The following is a 16,725-nucleotide window of genomic DNA, read 5'->3' on the forward strand; positions in this document are numbered from 1 at the left end:
GTCATCGTCCCGCATTGGCGCGCGCCCCCGTGACCCGTATATTGACCTTGCATGTTTTGCCCTGCTGTCCAATACGTCTCGCAGGTCCCGTGTGTTGCCCCAGGCCTTGGTATTTTTGATTGGGTGGCGGCGGGGTGCAGGATGAACTTCAGGCTGAAACGCCTCTCTGGCTCGGCCACGCGGTGGCCGGTCAGCCGCATCGTACACTGGTGATGGAGGTTTCAATGATTCCTCCTCGAGGTGAGGTAGCAACCTGCGTTTTGGGTAACTCTTGGAGGGGCGCTCGAGTTCGTATTCCTCGGCCGCAAGGACTTCGGTCCATCTGTCTGCTAGCAAGTCTTGATCAGTTTGAAGCTGTTGTTGCTTTTTCTTCAGGCTATTTGATGTGGCCATAAGCCGGCACTTGAAGCGCTCCTGCTCGACGGGATCCTCAGGCACGATGAATTCTTCGTCGTCGAGGCTCACCTCGTCTTCGGAGAGAGGCATGTAATTGTCCTCCTCCGATTCTCCATCTGCTGCCTGCTCTGGAGGGCTAGCTTGTTCACCCTCCCGCTCTACATCGTGCTGGAGGGGATTGTGGTTGTCTTCGGCACTATCTGGAGTGTTATTGTCTCTTGTGTCGGTATCACTACTTTTGCTGTGGCGGGACTTAGAGCGGCGCCACTGACGTCGGCGCTTGGGTTGCTTCTTGGAGGGGTCATCCTCCGTTGTCTCGTCGCCATTGCCTTCTTTGGGGGTGTCCACCATGTATATATCATATGATGAGGTGGCGGTCTAGCGCCCTGTGGGCAGTGGTTCCTGTTCGTCTCCTGCATCATCGTCCATACCGTTGATGTCTTCGGAGTCGAAGTCGAGCATGTCGGTTAAATCGTCAACAGTGGCTACTAAGTGGGTGGTGGGTGGGCAGCGAATTTCTTCGTCGTCCGCATCCCATTCTAGCCGGACATAGTTCAGCCAAGGTTCTCCTGACAAGGAGAGAAACCTTAATGAATTAGCACATCGCCGAAAGGCGAGTGCTGAAAGATATCCGTGGAGGTGAACTCCATGATCGGCGCCCAGTCGGATTCGATAGGCACGGATGCAGGCGGCTCGGAGTCCGTGGCCGGAGACGAATCCAATGGTTCGGCGACACGGCTCTCGTAAGGGGTGAAGTCAGTATCCGGCTACATCGCCACTGAGAGTGCGGCTTCCATGGCGGGGTCTACCCCTCCATCCTTGGATGGCGCAATTTGCTCCAGATTGAAGGCCAGAGTAGTTGGAGATGCGATCTCCTGAACACTGTCCGACGGCAGAGTTACGTCATGCTCGTCGTGATTATGCAGCGCACCTGACATGGGATCGAATCCGTCGAAGATCAAGTCTCCGCGGATGTCGGCAGTGTAGTTTAAGTTTCTGAACCTGACCTGATGGCCAGTGGCGTAGCTCTCGATCTGCTCCAGATGGCCAAGCGAATTGGCCTGCAGTGCGAAGCCGCCGAATACGAAGATCTATCCGGGGAGGAAAACCTCACCCTGGACCGCATTGTTACCGATGATCAAAGGGGCCATCGAGCCTTATGGTGACGGCACAATGGAACTCTCAATGAAAGCACCAATGTCGGTGTCAAAACCGGCGGATCTCGGGTAGGGGGTCCCGAACTATGCGTCTAAGGCGGATGGTAACAGGAGGCAGGGGACACGATGTTTACCCAAGTTCAGGCCCTCTTGATGGAGGTAATACCCTACGTCCTGCTTGATTGTTCTTGATGATATGAGTATTACAAGAGTTGATCTACCACGAGATCATAGAGGCTAAACCCTAGAAGCTAGCCTATGGTATGATTGTCTGTTGTCCTATGGACTAAACCCTCCGGTTTATATAGACACCAGAGGAGCTAGGGTTACACAGAGTCGGTTACAAGGGAGGAGATCTACATATCCGTATTGCCAAGCTTGCCTTCTATGCCAAGGAAATTCCCATCCAGACACGGGACAAAGTCTTCAATCTTGTATCTTCATAGTCCAACAGTTCGGCCAAAGGATATAGTCCGCCTGTCCGGAGACCCCCTAATCCAGGACTCCCTCAGACGTACTTGTCGATTTTGGCGCCATAGGAGATGGGGTAGGGGCAGGAGGAGACGATGGGGAGGAGGGGAGGTGGAGGTGGGTGTGGCGGCGAGCCTGCTGCGGCAGATAGGAGTTGGGATCGGACAACGCCGGTGGCATGAAGAGCGGCCGCTGCCACTTTGGTTCCAGTTTTTTCCAGAAGGATCTATTGCTTGGCCGATTGCATAAGGTGAGACTAGATGGAGATGAACAAAGAGAACGGGGGTTCTTTGCAAATATGAAGTGGGGTTGTCTTCTATGCGTCGGATGCAGATCGGACGGTCGAAAACGATGGATGGCAGGCACACCATCATCCCCAAATCGCATTTTTATAGGAGTAAGTATAAGTATATAGACTAGTAAGATGCCCGTGCATTGCACGGAACACCAAGATTGGGGGTGGACGGCGCCGGCAGTGGCCATCACACCAGATTGTTCCATGGCCTTCTAGATGTGGTGGGAAAGAGATAAGGCTGATTGTAAGCGACAAGGAGTTGTTTGTAAATATGAAAACAAGTGTGGGCATCTTTTTACAAAACTGCAACGGTTTGCTTTGCATGCGTCAGATCTAGATCCGACGGTTGTTGGTGGAAGATGGCAGGCACACCATCATCACCAACTCAGGTTTTTATAGGAGTAGAGATATCACAAGTGGCAATATAAAGTGACGTTCTTTTGCATTAAGATTTCGTGCATCCAACTATAAAAACACATGACAACCTCTGCTTCCCTTTGCGAAGGGCCTATCTTTTATTCTTGTCTTATACTTTATACAAGAGTCATGGTGAACTTCACCTTTCCTTTTTACATTTTATCCTTTGGCAATCACTGTGTGTTGGAAAGATCCTGATATATATAACTAATTGGATGTGAGTTTTCATGAACTATTATTGTTGACATTACCCTTGAGGTAAAAGGTTGGGAGGCAAAACTATACGCCCCTATCTTTCTCTGTGTCCGATTAAAACTCCATACCCATAAGTATTGCGTGAGTGTTAGCAATTGTGAAAGACTAAATGATAGTTGAGTATGTGGACTTGCTGAAAAGCTCTTATGTTGACTCTTTCCGATGTTATGATAAATTGCAATTGCTCCAATGAGTGAGATTATAGTTTGTTAGTTTTCAATGAAGTTTCTGATTCATACTTGAAATTGTGAATGAATTGTTACTTTAGCATAAGAAATAATATGACTATATATATATAGGGTCGCGCTATTCGTCACCCTGGGTGAGGAATGGTTATTCTTCACCCCCCCTCTATTTTACCATCAATGCACCGTAATTTTACGTTCCGTAAGTTTTGTCTTATTTCCGACGCAAAAAGAGACCGTAAGAAAATATATAATCACCGTCAAAAATATTTTATGTTATGTAAAATTACAAACGTAAAAACATAGTCTAAAATACACATAAACTACAAATTTTCTTGTCTTATGACCTATATTTTAATTTTCTTATGTCAAATTTTACGTAGTGAATCAATAGAAAGGTAACTATTTGAATTCCAAACGTAATTTAATTATGAAATGATCGTAAGATTATCTCGGGTGAAGAATAACTTATTCTGCACCCTGGGTGATGAATAGTAACACTATATATAGGGATTGTCTATTCATCACCCAGGGTGAAGAATTCTTATTCTTCACCCCAGCCAACTCACGCATTGGGTCGAACCAGCCTCCACGCGGCGTAAGAATAAAATACTTGTGAGGTAATTTTACCTTCCCTTAGAATTGGTCTAGTGCTTTATATCCGGCGGCTGTTTGTGGTAAGATTTGATTATAAGTGAAGTAATATTACGGCCTACACCAGAAGAGAGAAGTAGCCCCGTAAAATTACTGTGTGTTTTTTTTTTGTTAGTAAGGTTGCATGGTTAGACGAGGTAAAAGGGAGCAAAAATCGGGATCAGGAGGCATTCCTGACTTTGTAGTAGGATAAAAGCTTCATTCCAAAATTGTTGGTATTATTAATAGATCTATTAATAATCATATGAGACTGAGTACACCGGATTTGTTGCAAGAATGGAAGGCCTCCTTCATTTTGGTTTGTTTTGCATGTCCGAAATCTCGTGATTTGTTTACTTTGTCTCAGAGCGATCTGCATATATATAATATTGCAATCATAGCATATATGATTCATTCATAATGGCTGTTCCTCGGCAGGAGAGAGTGTGCAGACTATGTAAATACCCGATACAAATATGTGCTCGTGGTCTTCCGTTCTCCGAATTTTCGATCAGAGTACCGAGACAATTCAGATGCATGATGGTAAGTTTTACACCGACTCTGATTTTACACCGACTGTGATTTTTTGTAATGTTTTGTACAAATGGATAGGTGATACCTTGCACTCTAGGAGAAAGGTTGACTCGATTTTGGAGAAGTGAGTTGAAATTGTAGATAGAGCCAACATATGAATGGTACGAGTTTGATGTTCTACAGCGTGGATCGAAATACATCCTCGCCGGAGAATGGGAGATGTTTGCTAGTATATACAAAATCAACAAGGACGACACACTGCATTTGAACGGTTGTTCACTTGTGCACGAACACCTGGTTTTTGGCCATTTACGTCGACTGTCAGGCGATATCGCAGTGCCAAGATGTACAATAGGTCAGTTCTGTTATTGTAGGTCTCCATCGTATGATGAAATATATCTGACACATTTTATATTCTGTTATGCAGATGAGTACGAGGCGGAACAACGAATTGTGTAGGATGGAGTTATCTACACATCAAAATCGATGCCCCCTCATGGATGTTAGTTAATTATCGAGTATGGTTTAGGGTGTACCTGAACATGGGGCTAGTTTGTAATAAAAAAAAAGAGTTGTCAGCAGTTGAATTAGGGAGTTTGTTATTTTTTAATGGAACCAAGGCTCGTGAAAAAAAATGTCTGACTAGTTCAAAGGTGAGACACATATGATTAGAGAGTATTATTACGCGACATCAGAGTAATCGGCCGCACCACAAAAGTATAATAAAATAGGTTTACAACCATGGCAAAATGATGTAGTATTACAATTGACAAAGACATGTAAAATTGAATAATAGAGTCGGACTGGTTTTATTCCCCATGTTTAAAAGCAATGCAAGACATTTGAATAAATTTCTGAATAAAATACAGATCAATTCAAAGATGATTCGATGCCCTATCTCTAGAAGTGAATGGAGCTGGAATTTAATTCTACCAGAGTAGTAAGTATGGATGAGTTTTGGCTGTATATAAAAAAGTCTGACCCGCAAAAAAAAAGTGCAGGTAAATTTTGACCATCATAATCAGTAGGCCGAGGATATTAAATCCCTTCTTATTTCCAAAGTAGCTATATCTTTTTTGAAAGAATATGTAAATAAATAAATTTGCTCTATCTCGTAAAGAAGGAATAAATAGTTCTCTGAACGCGATGTACATTTAGAAGCCGGCACGGCACGTTGTAAACTTGCCTTGGCATCAAGGTAATTTTTTTTGCTAACCGTTCAAGAGCTAGGTAAGCTCACGTTGCCGTGATTTTCTGATCTGATCCGAGCGGTTTCAACTGTGGAAAAAAGTCTGCAAACTGCTCGCAGTCTCCACGGCGAACAACATGAAGTGAAAGGCGGCGTGGTGACAGGGGGGCTTTGCGCGCCGGTAGATCACCTCCGGTGCTCGTTGTGAGTGTTTATCTCCCCGTTTTTTGCATCAGGCTTTACTGGTGGTCACGGGGCAGGCCCGGCGGCTGCCCTGGGTATTGGCGAGCGCTGTGGATGGTGGTCGCGACAGAGCAGTTGCGGTGATCGCCGCGGTGCTGCAGTGGGTGATCGCGGCCGGGTTGCACTGCGCGGACATTAACTGCATCAGGGTTAATTTTTCATGGGTATGTGAGTGCATTGGAGGAGACGGGCAACCTCAATGGTACTGCTTATGTTTGTCTTTTTGGTGTGCTCGGTGTTTGTAGATTCTTGCATGTAACGCTCTATATATAATTTGGTTTTCCTTCTAAACATTCTCCAATTAATGCACTGTAACCTCCTTCCGTCGATTTTTAGCAGACTGAGGAGACGTTGATTGCTTGTTGATGTGGTCTGCATCTCCTCCCAGCAGGACGGACCGCAACCAGGCCTTCGCCGCTGGGGCTCTTCAGTATCGGCCCCTCCCCGTAAATTTGCAAGAGTAGGTGTCCGATTATTCTCGAAATATGGGTAGATGGAGTGAGGAATTTTAGTTACCTGAATTTCATCATACAGAAGGTAATGAGAGCAAGCCTGTGCATGGACCAGTTGATATGCAATGCTGAATGTCATCATACAAAATGAATCAACTCACTTCAACCATTTAGTTAAATCTATTATGTTTCCCTATGTTTGTTTTAGAACATTCATATTCAAAAAAATGCAGTGCTAAATCTGCAGCGCATACTGGTGTATAAATCCACAATTGGTATATAACTCTAATATATCCTGTAGTTATGGACTTGCAGTATGTATTATCTAAATAGCATAGATATGATTTGTCCTATTTCAAAAATCTTGAACCAACATCCCTAATTTTTGGTAACAGTAATAACAACATGCATGTCTTCGGAGCATCTAATTTATATTTATTTTTATATGCACAGAGCGATGAAGTTTAAGGACAATACCAGTAAGTTAGATGTCCCTACAAACAATGTTAGGGCTGCAGATGAGCAACAACCTACTAACGCTGCTGCTGGCGCAGCTACCTCTGCTGCTAATCCGCCTGTCGTTTCTTCCTCTCCCCCTCGTCGTGAAAACCTTCGGAGGCCGTCAAAAGCTCACGTTGTTCCAAAAAAGAATATTCCAGGAAAGAGAAAGGATAGGGCAGCCACACCGAGCGATGATGATTTTGTTGACCCGCCAGCCCGTGTGAGCAAGGCCTCTAAACCTGACAATAGGAAGTCCAAAAAGGTAAAATGTTGTGAGGTGTTGTTGTTTGTGCTATGTTAACATTTGTCTTATGTTCCTGTAATCTTTGAACGATGTTGTCACGTGCCGCTGGTTGTAGAACCTTATTTTGTTGTTATTTTCTTCTGTCATGATCAGGGTAATATTAATAGTTCTAAAAAGATATGCCCGAACTATAAGTGTGCTCCCAACCAAGTTTTAGTGGCCAAGAAAAGTTTGTCTGAAGCTGTGAAAACTAAACTCAGAGAATATGACTTTGGAATATTCTTGGACTTGAAATTGAGAAGTATTGAGAACACCAAGTTGTTGATGTTCCTCATGGATAGGCTGGATCCCAATACGCTTACCTTGCGCATTACAGATAATAAGCACTTGAAAATTACTAGGCACTCCATCGAATGTGTTCTTGGGTTGCCAGATAGGGGTACAAACATAGTTGTACCCGGTAAAGACATCCAAAAGAAAGCGTTATGTGAACTGAAGATGAAGCTTGGTGTCGATCAAAGTGAAGATGTCAAGGTGCAAGATTTGATTGCACAGATTGCGAAAGATGAAGAGGGTGATGAATTCACGATCAGGTGCTTCGTGATGATCCTCCTGAACAAGTTACTCTTGCCAGGGACTTGTGATTACATCACAGGAAAGGAGGCTGCATTGACGGAGGACATCACTAAGCTGTGCTCGGTAAATTGGGCTAAATTAATCTTTGATGACATTGTGAATGCCTCTAAATCATGGCACTCAAAGAAGACCGGAACCACCAACCCCTCTATTCATGGTTGTGTGTTGTTCCTAGTTGTGAGTATCACATCCTTTCTTCACACTCAACCATCAAAAACCAATGTTGTGAATGCATACCCTCTTGGTAGTGAAGTTGTGACTGTGTTAATGTATGTGATTTTATAGGTATATTATTTGGGTAATTTGTTGGGAAAGCCTTCCACCAATCCCATCGTCACACCTCGGATAAATAATATTACGAGGGAGGAAATGTTGAGGCTCATCGACCAAGATAAGATAGTGCTTGACGGGGTTGGAACATTTGGTGCTTTGCCGGTAAGTTGCTCAACTATTTCATTCTGCAATGCATTTCTTTGATCACATCTTCACACATGTGTTTTTCTATTTTATGGTGTTCTACTAGTTGAGGAGTCAGGTGGGCACTTGCTACATGGAGGGTGCGGTGCCTACAACTGGTGGCACTCCTCCAAGTGGTTCAGATATCCCGTATCGGTCACATTCTTCTCCTCCTGCATGTATTATTAGCATGCATCGTCACCTCGCAGGTTGCTTTGATGATTTTTGTGAGCCACAACAGGTTGCAGCCATGTCGGCATTGCGAAGGTGCGATGACGACATCCAAAGGCTGGTGCTCAACATATGTGATCGACTGATGACGACAGTTGAGGAAATCAAGTGCATTGTGAGGGATTCTCGATCGAACCCACCACCACCACCAAGCCCCAAGGCTGCTTCGACTGCTGCTCAATTTCCCCTGTCAAGTGTGGGAGAAGATTCAAACTTGCATGATGAGAGGCAGCAACCATGTCCCACAACTGGTGTTGATAACTCTGTAAATGTGATGCTTAATGAGGGTCGCGACAATGTTTTTGATACAAGCGACCTTAGTTACACTCAGATTCTTATGGCTGCTGGGGTTCCAAAATCTCAACAAGGTGCCACAAACTATGGTATTGTGGCCATTGTCAATATATTTATCTATCCTTTTTCTATGTTTTTTAAACGGGTGGCCTCACACAGGTGCAATTTTGGATGGAGTATTTGGCAGTCAGTGGAATTCACAGTGTATCTACAATGATCCCGATCACGAAGTTCTAACAAATGGCGTGTGCAAAACTTGCTATGATAATGGTATATGTTCTTCTTCATAAGGCGTCTGTTTGTATGTTTCATGCAGTTTTAACCACTTTGTCTTCCTTATAGGTGACATGGGCAACTTAGATGACGAAGGGGTCGCCACTGAAGAGCCTATGGATTCTTCCACTAGTGCTGACGAAGGTGATCTTATGCACCTTACATCAGGTACAAGCAATTTTTTGACATTGCCACACTCTGTTTACATAAAAAATGGACTCCACACAATGGTACCTCGAACTCCATGGGCAGATATCGACGAGGAGGAAACTGAGCCCAGTAACGAAGTCATTTCAACCAAGAGTGGTCATACAAATGTTGGTATGGATCATGTGCATGATCTATAGTCAAGTGGACTCCGAGCTCCTTTTTATGATGAGACACCCAAACAACAGCATGAGACATTGGCCACATCTGCTGGTGGAACTACAAGCTTGACAGATTTGTGGGAGTCATCGAAAAAACTTCCTGATGCCATGGTAGAGTAGTTTTATGCTATAGATTCAAGTAGAATTCCTAAAGTTATGTATGGTTTGCATGTCACGTTACGTGCTTTTGCCTTTTTGCACTGTCAGCATTTACCTCCTATTGTCTTCGACAAGACACCAGATCACGCAATTGGCTTGGGGGCCGAATTTGCAAATGTAACTGAAAATGCGATGCAACCGCGGAAAGAGTCTCATCAGTTTCGAGATACTGCGATGAAAAAGACGGTTGGTCAGCACGAGGTACATTGGTGCATTTATGGAGACAACAAAATTCTTAACAAAATTAGGCGTTGAAGGTTTGTTGTTAAATGTTGTGCCTTTTTATTTTTGCACTTTCAGCATGTAGTTCCCCCTACGTTTGATGAGACACCGGTGCGCCTACGTCCAGAAAACTCGGCACAAGTGAGGGAGTGGACTGCACAACATTCAGAAGTTAGTAACAAAATGGCATTGCTTTAATGTTCTAAACTGTTTTTTGTTGAAAGTTTTATGTTTTTCTACAATATGTTTGGCAGAAAGTAGGTGATTAATAAAGATTGTTTCTTGTTTCGTGGGCCGTTCAACTAGAATGGCATTTTTCCACTAAAATGATGCCTCAATAAGTTTTATCCTCCTTATATGTAGCTCATATTGATTCGACCGGAAAACATGTCGACGGCGAGAAAAACGCAGATCTATGTTAATGGTTATCGAGATGTTTTCTTTGGAAGCCGACCGCCAATAACTAGGAGGAGACCCAAGCAATCAAGAAATGAACCACATTCAGTTTTCAAGTTCCCACTAAACTTAATAGATTGTTCTATCGATATTCGCAATGCTGCAAGAGTTCGTAAGATAGTCATATCCGACGAAAGTTTGAAGAAGTAAGTATTTGAATTGGCCTTTGCTTGTTATATTATAGAAATTGTTTGTTGTTCAACATTAATGTCATGCATTGTCAGGGTAAATCTTATATCCAATGCCTCTCTTGGCGTGTCCACGATTGGCGAGGATTTGGCTGATTGTTTTAGGGACAATGAAACGACCTTGGTAGAGATCATGAATATTTTCACTGAATGTGTTCGACATGATGAGAAGCTACACCCAACCCAGTGGAAGGGTCATACGCTTTTTCTAAGTTGGACTCTTGGGGTATGTTAGCTAGCCTCACCCTCTACCAACAACACATACTTTTGATTTCATCTTCATATTTCACATATGACTCCTATGTGTATTATGCTTTTCATCAGTCCATGTTGAACTATGAAGAGCTCCACAGGGGTCGAGTGTATAATACTGACAAAGCCGCTACTTTATTGGCTGAGCATCTCGATGGCATTGATCCTAAAGAGATTAATCAGGTTAGTATATGTACTGTCCTTCAAGTGAAATTACTTACAATGTGCTAGATTTCACTTATTATTCATTTATGTATGTACGGATCCTTTGGACATATCACCATAGTAACCACTTTGCAGTGTACTGTGTCAACTTGGAACACACTCGTATTGATGTTCTGGACTCGATTGACTGGTCTGAGACTAAGAGATGTAGCTCATTTGAAGAACGAAATTTCCCCTCGGGTCATAGAGCAATTGAACGGCTAAGTGAGGCTTTTCGCACAGTTACTGGCGGAGAGTTTCAAGATTTTTGTAAATGGCCAATGTGGAGCAAGGATGTTCCTCGACAACAAGGCAATGATTGTGCCATTTTCACTACAAAGTTCTTGCGCCACTATGATGGCGAAGTTGGTCAGCTCCGTTGTAACATTAATCCGGTATTTTTCATCAATTCCCTTGCTCTTGGATGATGTTATTCTGTTATTATTTTGATTTCTAATGCATAATTTATCTCTTGCAGGCAAAGACTAGTCAGTATAGGGATGAAGTTCTGTCCTATATTTTGTTCCATGAGTTGAATGAAGTCAATCCCTTACCTTACTCATTGGAGAAATTCAGGAGAGAAACAGACTATGTAAATTAGATAGCGCTTTGTATGTTTATAAGTTTGTAACAAAAACTGATATTTCTTGGTGTCTGTGTTGTAATGTACTCGGACTTGTTTAGGACTGCTTGGACGGTTCTTCTTACACTCAAATTAATGTATCCCCTCTTTTTTTCCTAAATCTTGGATTTGAAAGTTGGTAAAGACTTACAAAAGTAACTTTTATGTGTCCCATCCCTTAAGCCGCACATCTTGCACTCCCCCATTTTTGTGATATGAAGTTCATAACACAAACTTATCAAGATTCCGCGATTTCGTCCCAATGTACAACCATTAAATATCATCTAGAAATGTGCCGTACATAACCGTAAATCCATAAATGTTCCCTTTGATTATGGATGAAAAAATTAGATTATTACGGATGAAAAAAATTAGATGATCACAAATGAAAAATAGAAAATTTTCAGTTTGATGTTCATGTTTGAGATGAACTCACAAAAATTCCAGTAATTGCAGGAAATTTGATGTAAGGTTTGTTTTCAGCTGGTTATGTTAAAATTGATGGTTCGAAATACAAAATGTGCAGGAGAAATTAAAAATTATGCCAACAAATATTGAATGTTCCCCACCAGGAACCAGGTAAAGCATGAAATAATTTCGGAACAACGATTTTAGACATAATAACTTTTCAATATCTTTTAGACTACTCGGAATACACGAGTCGTAATGAAAAACACAACTTAGATTTCACATTCAAGTTATCTACACATCAGAAAACATGACTAATCGCTATCATCTATTTCGCGAGATGATTCACCATCTACCACATCATCTTCATCTTCTTCCAGCTCATCTATTAAACGGCGCCGAGTTGTAGTTCCCCTTCCCCTTCCCCTCCCCCTGCCCGTCCTTCCCCTTCCTCCTTTGGTACCACCAGTCGCGATGCTTTGTTGTTTGTTGGTGCATGACGCCTTGTTGTGACCGTCCATAAGGCCACATTTGCTGCATCTTCTTGTGCACTTCTTTGGCCCGCGTGCGCTGATATGTCTTTCTCCTTCTTCTGATCTAGAGCCCTTTGTTTTCGATAGTGGCGGGGCTTTAAAACTAATCATCTCACGGTCAGCTGGAGCACTGCAACCTCCTTCATCAAACACGGGCATTACATCAGCAGGCAGATCCTCGACCTGCGCCCTAAGTTCCTTCAACACATTCATGACTCTTACAGATGCAATTGTTGATCTGTCACCTGCTCTAACACAGGCAAAATCCTCCCTGAGCATATTAAAGTGCGTCACGCTAACTAGCGTCCCATCGGCTCCAACTTGGAGAGTGTCATTCCTGTCGTAAGGAGGGTCAATCCGTGCATTCCTTGTGTATCTTCTTAGCACATACTTGCTAGGAAGCCTCTGAATCTGCTCATTTGTCATCACTATAATAAGGTGTGGGCATAACAATCCTGTGCAAAGTGGGATGACAAAGAATAATTTTATTGTTGGTTATCCTGGTAACTATTCGCAATGGCAAGATTGACAAACCATATGCTACTTACCTGTGTGCTCCCACTGCATGCACTCACATCTGTAGTCTTCTTTTTCTTCATCACAAACCAATTTGAACTCATGTTGGGACCAAGAAAAAGACGGGCCATCTCTACCATAGACCACAAGGAAACGACCAGCATCCACTTTCTTTGTAAGGAAAGATGTTCCATAAACATATGCATCTTTGTATTTGTTGAATACGGCATGTGTATAGATCCTGCTCAACTGATTTTCCAGAGGGTAGTTTGTTATTGTTGCTGGGCGTGCCTACATCAGCATGGATGTGTCAAAGAATTAGATATACTCTGTTTTGTTTGCAGAACACCAACAACTTAAGAATATAAGTAATGCAGCTTAAGGATGGAAAGAATTTATATGATGGCAAGCAACTGTTACATATGTATATATGACACAACGTAAATTTATGTATGAGGTGTACTAGAAGATGTAATCATATGAGACGTAATACCTGACATGCAATGGTCTCTCGGCCTTCTGCTTCTTTTCTCTTTTGCAAGACTAGGTACATTTTTCGTGCAAACTCATGCAAAGGTGTCGTAGTGTTAACATGATGTCTTTTCACAAGTCTGTTCATGCTTTCACTGCGCTGCGTAGACGTCATTCTCCCACAGTAAACAGCTTTGAAATATGCCGCAATCCAACGTGCATGCTGATCATACAAAGTGCTGATCGTAGGATCTGACTCGAGGCCATATTCATTCACCATATCCTTCCATGCAGACTCAAACTCTAGAGGGGTAAGTGGGTGATTTATTGCTGTTAGTAGCTTATCTTTCAAACCATCATGCAAGTCAAACAGTGGCTTCAAGTCAACTTTGTGCCTTTCCCATACATGCCATCTGCATAGCCTATGCAACGTGTTTGGAAACACGTGCGGAAGAGCGTTTTCCATTGCTACATCTTGATCTGCAAAAGAGGATATTAGTCATTGAACAAGTTTTACCATATTGGTTGAAACTGACATGTATGTAGCCATGAAGTGCTCAACAATACCGGTAAGTATGCAATGAGGTTCCTTGTCTCCCATGCATGTTTTGAAAGTCTGGAAAGCCCATTTAAATGATTCCTCTGTCTCGTCACGGAGGAGTGCAAACCCAAAAATGACATTCTGCAAGTGGTGGTTGCTCCCATCAAACATCGCCAACGGCATTTTGTAAAAATTACACTTATATGTTGTATCAAAAGTAACCACATCACCAAACTCAACATAGTTTGCCTGGCAGCTAGCATGACTCCAGAATATATTCTTCGTAACACCCTCAGAGTCATCCTCTATATCATAATAGAATTTACTGTTATGTGCTCTGAACTCATTGAAGAAGGCCCTAAGTTTTTTTACATCATCAGCTCGCTTCTTAAGTACATTGGCTGCTCTTCTGATATTGGAAGTAAGACATGGAAGAAACAACAGATATGTTACAACCACAAGGATTTTATTCATGGACAGCTATATTGTAGAATGAAGTGTCATAAAATTACCTATTTCGCAAGTCACGATCATTCATTGGCATGACCTCATAGTTGCCATGAAAATGGGTCAACACATTCATTATTGTATTAGGAGAGACGTCATAGGTCTGCAGATCATCAACAACCTCTATGATAAGAGGATCTTTGTTCTTATGTGAATACATGTGCTTCAATTCAGATGGATTAGGATTCAGAGTATGATTGTGCTCCAACATCACTTTCTCATATATCCATTCTTTCCCCCTTTTCTTGATTTTAACAGCTGCCCCACAGTTAACCTTCTTGGACATTTTCGCACGTTTGCGTTCCTCCCCAGGAGCATGCATACAGACGCGACATCGGCTTCCGCTTGAGCTTGGTAATACCAAAACCTGCTGATCTTGCATATTGTTGATAAAATTCATACCCTTCCTTATCGGTGACGAAAGCCATATTTTCCTTTGGGACAAAATCTTCGCGGACTTGGTTACCCTGATGTCATATTCATAGCATACATTAGATACTCTTTGTCATTCATCCGAATGACCATTCCGATGACTATATATCTCATGAAGAAGCATAACACTAGGCATATCGGCCTTCTACAGAATACCGAAAAAATAAAAGAAGACATCTACATATTTGGACATAACACTAGGCATTTCTATCTTGTTTTTAAGCAAATGTGATGTTTTATGTTTATGTAAACCGGGTAAAAAAATATGTCAAGTGTCTGGGAAAGAAAGTCTGAATCTTGAGTGAATAGTAAATTTTATTTGGGTGTTGTTTGTTTGCTATGGCAGACTGATGATAAAAGCAGTTATGCATTTCAACAGAACCTGCCTTCTAGCATGCCTGCAGAAAATCTAATATAGTGTGCCTTCCTGACCCTGCAGGACACCAAAAATCTAAAGTCTATCCCTCCACTGCCTGCAGAAGCTGGAGAGACGGTCAAGATATCAGCTTTTAACCATTGAGCAGGCTGCAGCTTCAGGCTTGTCCATACTTTGGGCAAAACAAATGTTCTGAAGGTAATTTATTTCTATCTTATCACAATAAGTTGGCAAGAAAAAGAAGATTGAAAGCTTAGTGCATATACTTATTGTACTATAACCAATAATGTTAGTATTCTGTTTGCAGTATGTACAGTACACTGCTATCGCTACAGTATTAGTCTTAGGCGCGAGTGGTCCGCTTAACGACTGTCGGAGCTGAACCTATCGGCCTATCTGGGGTGTTCCGTAGAAGGAGCGCCTTCAATTATTTGTCTTCTTTGGAACAACAACTGTTGAAGTAGGAATATACAACTTCAAATGCTTCAACCAGTGGTTAATCTAGGTCAGAAAGATAGATTTCCTGTTCCATCCCGAAGCTCAGGCATACGCTAGATGGTCTTTAGCTATGTACTTAGTTAATCCGTGGATCCTTCCTTGAACAGTATGGTCGAAAGAAGCCATTCAGCAGTGTGCTAGCCAACAATATAATGACGCCACATCCTAAGAATGAATAAAACTGAATCCTGATAATGCTATCTAGTTACAACATGTACTGAAGTTCAATCAAAATACAAGGCATCTTCCACTGACTAATGTTCATTCGTCAAAAGAGAGATGAATAACAGACCTGCCCCCAAACACTGGATACTGAAATTTACAGCAAGGTATGCACAGCAAGGTATGTACATCAGCAAAGTCAGACACTGGATACTAAATTGAGTGGGAACGTACATGTATGTATCTTGCGCTGGGATCTGGAGTCATCATCTCGCTTGGTTCAACAGTACACGGCGGCGTCAACGTGGATGTGTGCATCGCCGGATGGCGCACAGTGGAGTTCTCGCCGCCAATCGGAAAATTTGAGCCGCTGCCAGACGAAGTTCTAACGCCATGGTATGGCGTCGAGAAATACGTTAGAGGAGGCGCATTATCAGGCACAACAAAGCTCATCGGAGAAGGCTCATTGTCCTCGGATTCTCGCCGGCGGAAGGTTGGAGACGAGTCCATGAGCGAAACCGCCGGGTGCGAATCCCCTCCCGCCCCCCTTGAAAACTGAAAGAGTGCCACTCGCACGTCGTGGGGCAGTAAATACCAGTCGCACGACCTGCGGCCGCGAATCTTGAACCGCAGTATGGATTTTGGCAGGAACGTAAGTTTTTGGGGCAGTCTTACGGCTGGGAAATTTCAGCGAACACTTGTATTAAACAAATCCAAAAAAATAGATAAAACAGGGGGGAAAACAGAGGCAAATAGCAAACATGGCCACTGCTCGCCCATGGTAGGCGCTCCCATCACCAGCTACCTCCGGTGCCACAGTGTGCTCCCGCGGAGGTGCCTCCACGATGGAGTGATGACTCACCTCGCCGGGAAGAGCTGTCCATCCGGCCATCGATCCGCATCCTCCTCGGGAGCGCTCTCCCATGGCAGCCTCCCTCTATGACCGGT

The 16,725-nt window shown here is 43.0% G+C and overlaps 3 protein-coding genes across 4 annotated transcripts; 2 read left to right on the forward strand and 1 right to left on the reverse strand.

Moving 5' to 3' along the window:
* Positions 1-6,140: 6,140 nt before the first annotated feature.
* LOC147978766 (uncharacterized) lies at positions 6,141-9,880 on the forward strand. The gene is made up of 11 exons (XM_087514880.1): positions 6,141-6,235; positions 6,681-6,990; positions 7,126-7,785; positions 7,894-8,043; positions 8,132-8,663; positions 8,749-8,859; positions 8,932-9,016; positions 9,215-9,256; positions 9,434-9,590; positions 9,690-9,782; positions 9,866-9,880. The coding sequence occupies exons 1-11, from the start codon at positions 6,141-6,143 to the stop codon at positions 9,878-9,880; spliced, it is 2,250 nt and encodes a 749-aa protein (XP_087371006.1).
* Positions 9,881-10,164: 284 nt separating this feature from the next.
* LOC147978767 (uncharacterized) lies at positions 10,165-11,312 on the forward strand. Its single transcript, XM_087514882.1, has 5 exons — positions 10,165-10,175; positions 10,292-10,481; positions 10,580-10,686; positions 10,767-11,106; positions 11,190-11,312. Exons 1-5 carry the CDS (start codon positions 10,165-10,167, stop codon positions 11,310-11,312), a joined length of 771 nt encoding a protein of 256 aa, XP_087371008.1.
* Positions 11,313-11,947: 635 nt separating this feature from the next.
* On the reverse strand, positions 11,948-14,571 carry LOC125531526 (protein FAR1-RELATED SEQUENCE 5). Of its 2 annotated transcripts, none has more exons than XM_087546528.1 (5): positions 14,315-14,446; positions 13,829-14,203; positions 13,284-13,741; positions 12,823-13,081; positions 11,948-12,729 (listed from the first exon to the last, which is right to left on the reverse strand). In XM_087546528.1, exons 1-5 carry the CDS (start codon positions 14,334-14,336, stop codon positions 12,056-12,058), a joined length of 1,788 nt encoding a protein of 595 aa, XP_087402654.1. In that variant the 5' UTR covers positions 14,337-14,446; the 3' UTR covers positions 11,948-12,055. The 2 variants fall into 2 exon arrangements, with proteins under 2 accessions (XP_087402654.1, XP_048551859.2); XM_048695902.2 differs by having other exon boundaries at positions 11,951-12,729; positions 13,829-14,211; positions 14,315-14,571.
* Between the last annotated feature and the right edge of the window lie 2,154 nt (positions 14,572-16,725).

The sequence above is a fragment of the Triticum urartu genome, chromosome 3A (assembly GCF_056163025.1).
Source record: "Triticum urartu cultivar PI428250 chromosome 3A, HENAU_Tu73, whole genome shotgun sequence".
NCBI classification, from domain to species: domain Eukaryota; kingdom Viridiplantae; phylum Streptophyta; class Magnoliopsida; order Poales; family Poaceae; genus Triticum; species Triticum urartu.

Coding starts and splice junctions, on each gene's coding strand:
- LOC147978766 (XM_087514880.1), top strand. CDS start 6,141: ATGTGGTCTGCATCTCCTCCCAGCAGGACGGACCGCAACCAGGCCTTC. Junction 6,236..6,680: donor CTCCCCGTAAATTTGCAAGA/GTAGGTGTCCGA, acceptor TTATATGCACAG/AGCGATGAAGTTTAAGGACA. Junction 8,664..8,748: donor GGTTCCAAAATCTCAACAAG/GTGCCACAAACT, acceptor GGCCTCACACAG/GTGCAATTTTGGATGGAGTA.
- LOC147978767 (XM_087514882.1), top strand. Junction 10,687..10,766: donor ATTGATCCTAAAGAGATTAA/TCAGGTTAGTAT, acceptor ATTTATGTATGT/ACGGATCCTTTGGACATATC. Junction 11,107..11,189: donor TCCGTTGTAACATTAATCCG/GTATTTTTCATC, acceptor TATCTCTTGCAG/GCAAAGACTAGTCAGTATAG.
- LOC125531526 (XM_048695902.2), bottom strand. CDS start 14,520: ATGTTGGAGCACAATCATACTCTGAATCCTAATCCATCTGAATTGAAG. Junction 13,742..13,828: donor ACCTCATTGCATACTTACCG/GTATTGTTGAGC, acceptor CCTCTTTTGCAG/ATCAAGATGTAGCAATGGAA. Junction 13,082..13,283: donor GAGAGACCATTGCATGTCAG/GTATTACGTCTC, acceptor ATGCTGATGTAG/GCACGCCCAGCAACAATAAC.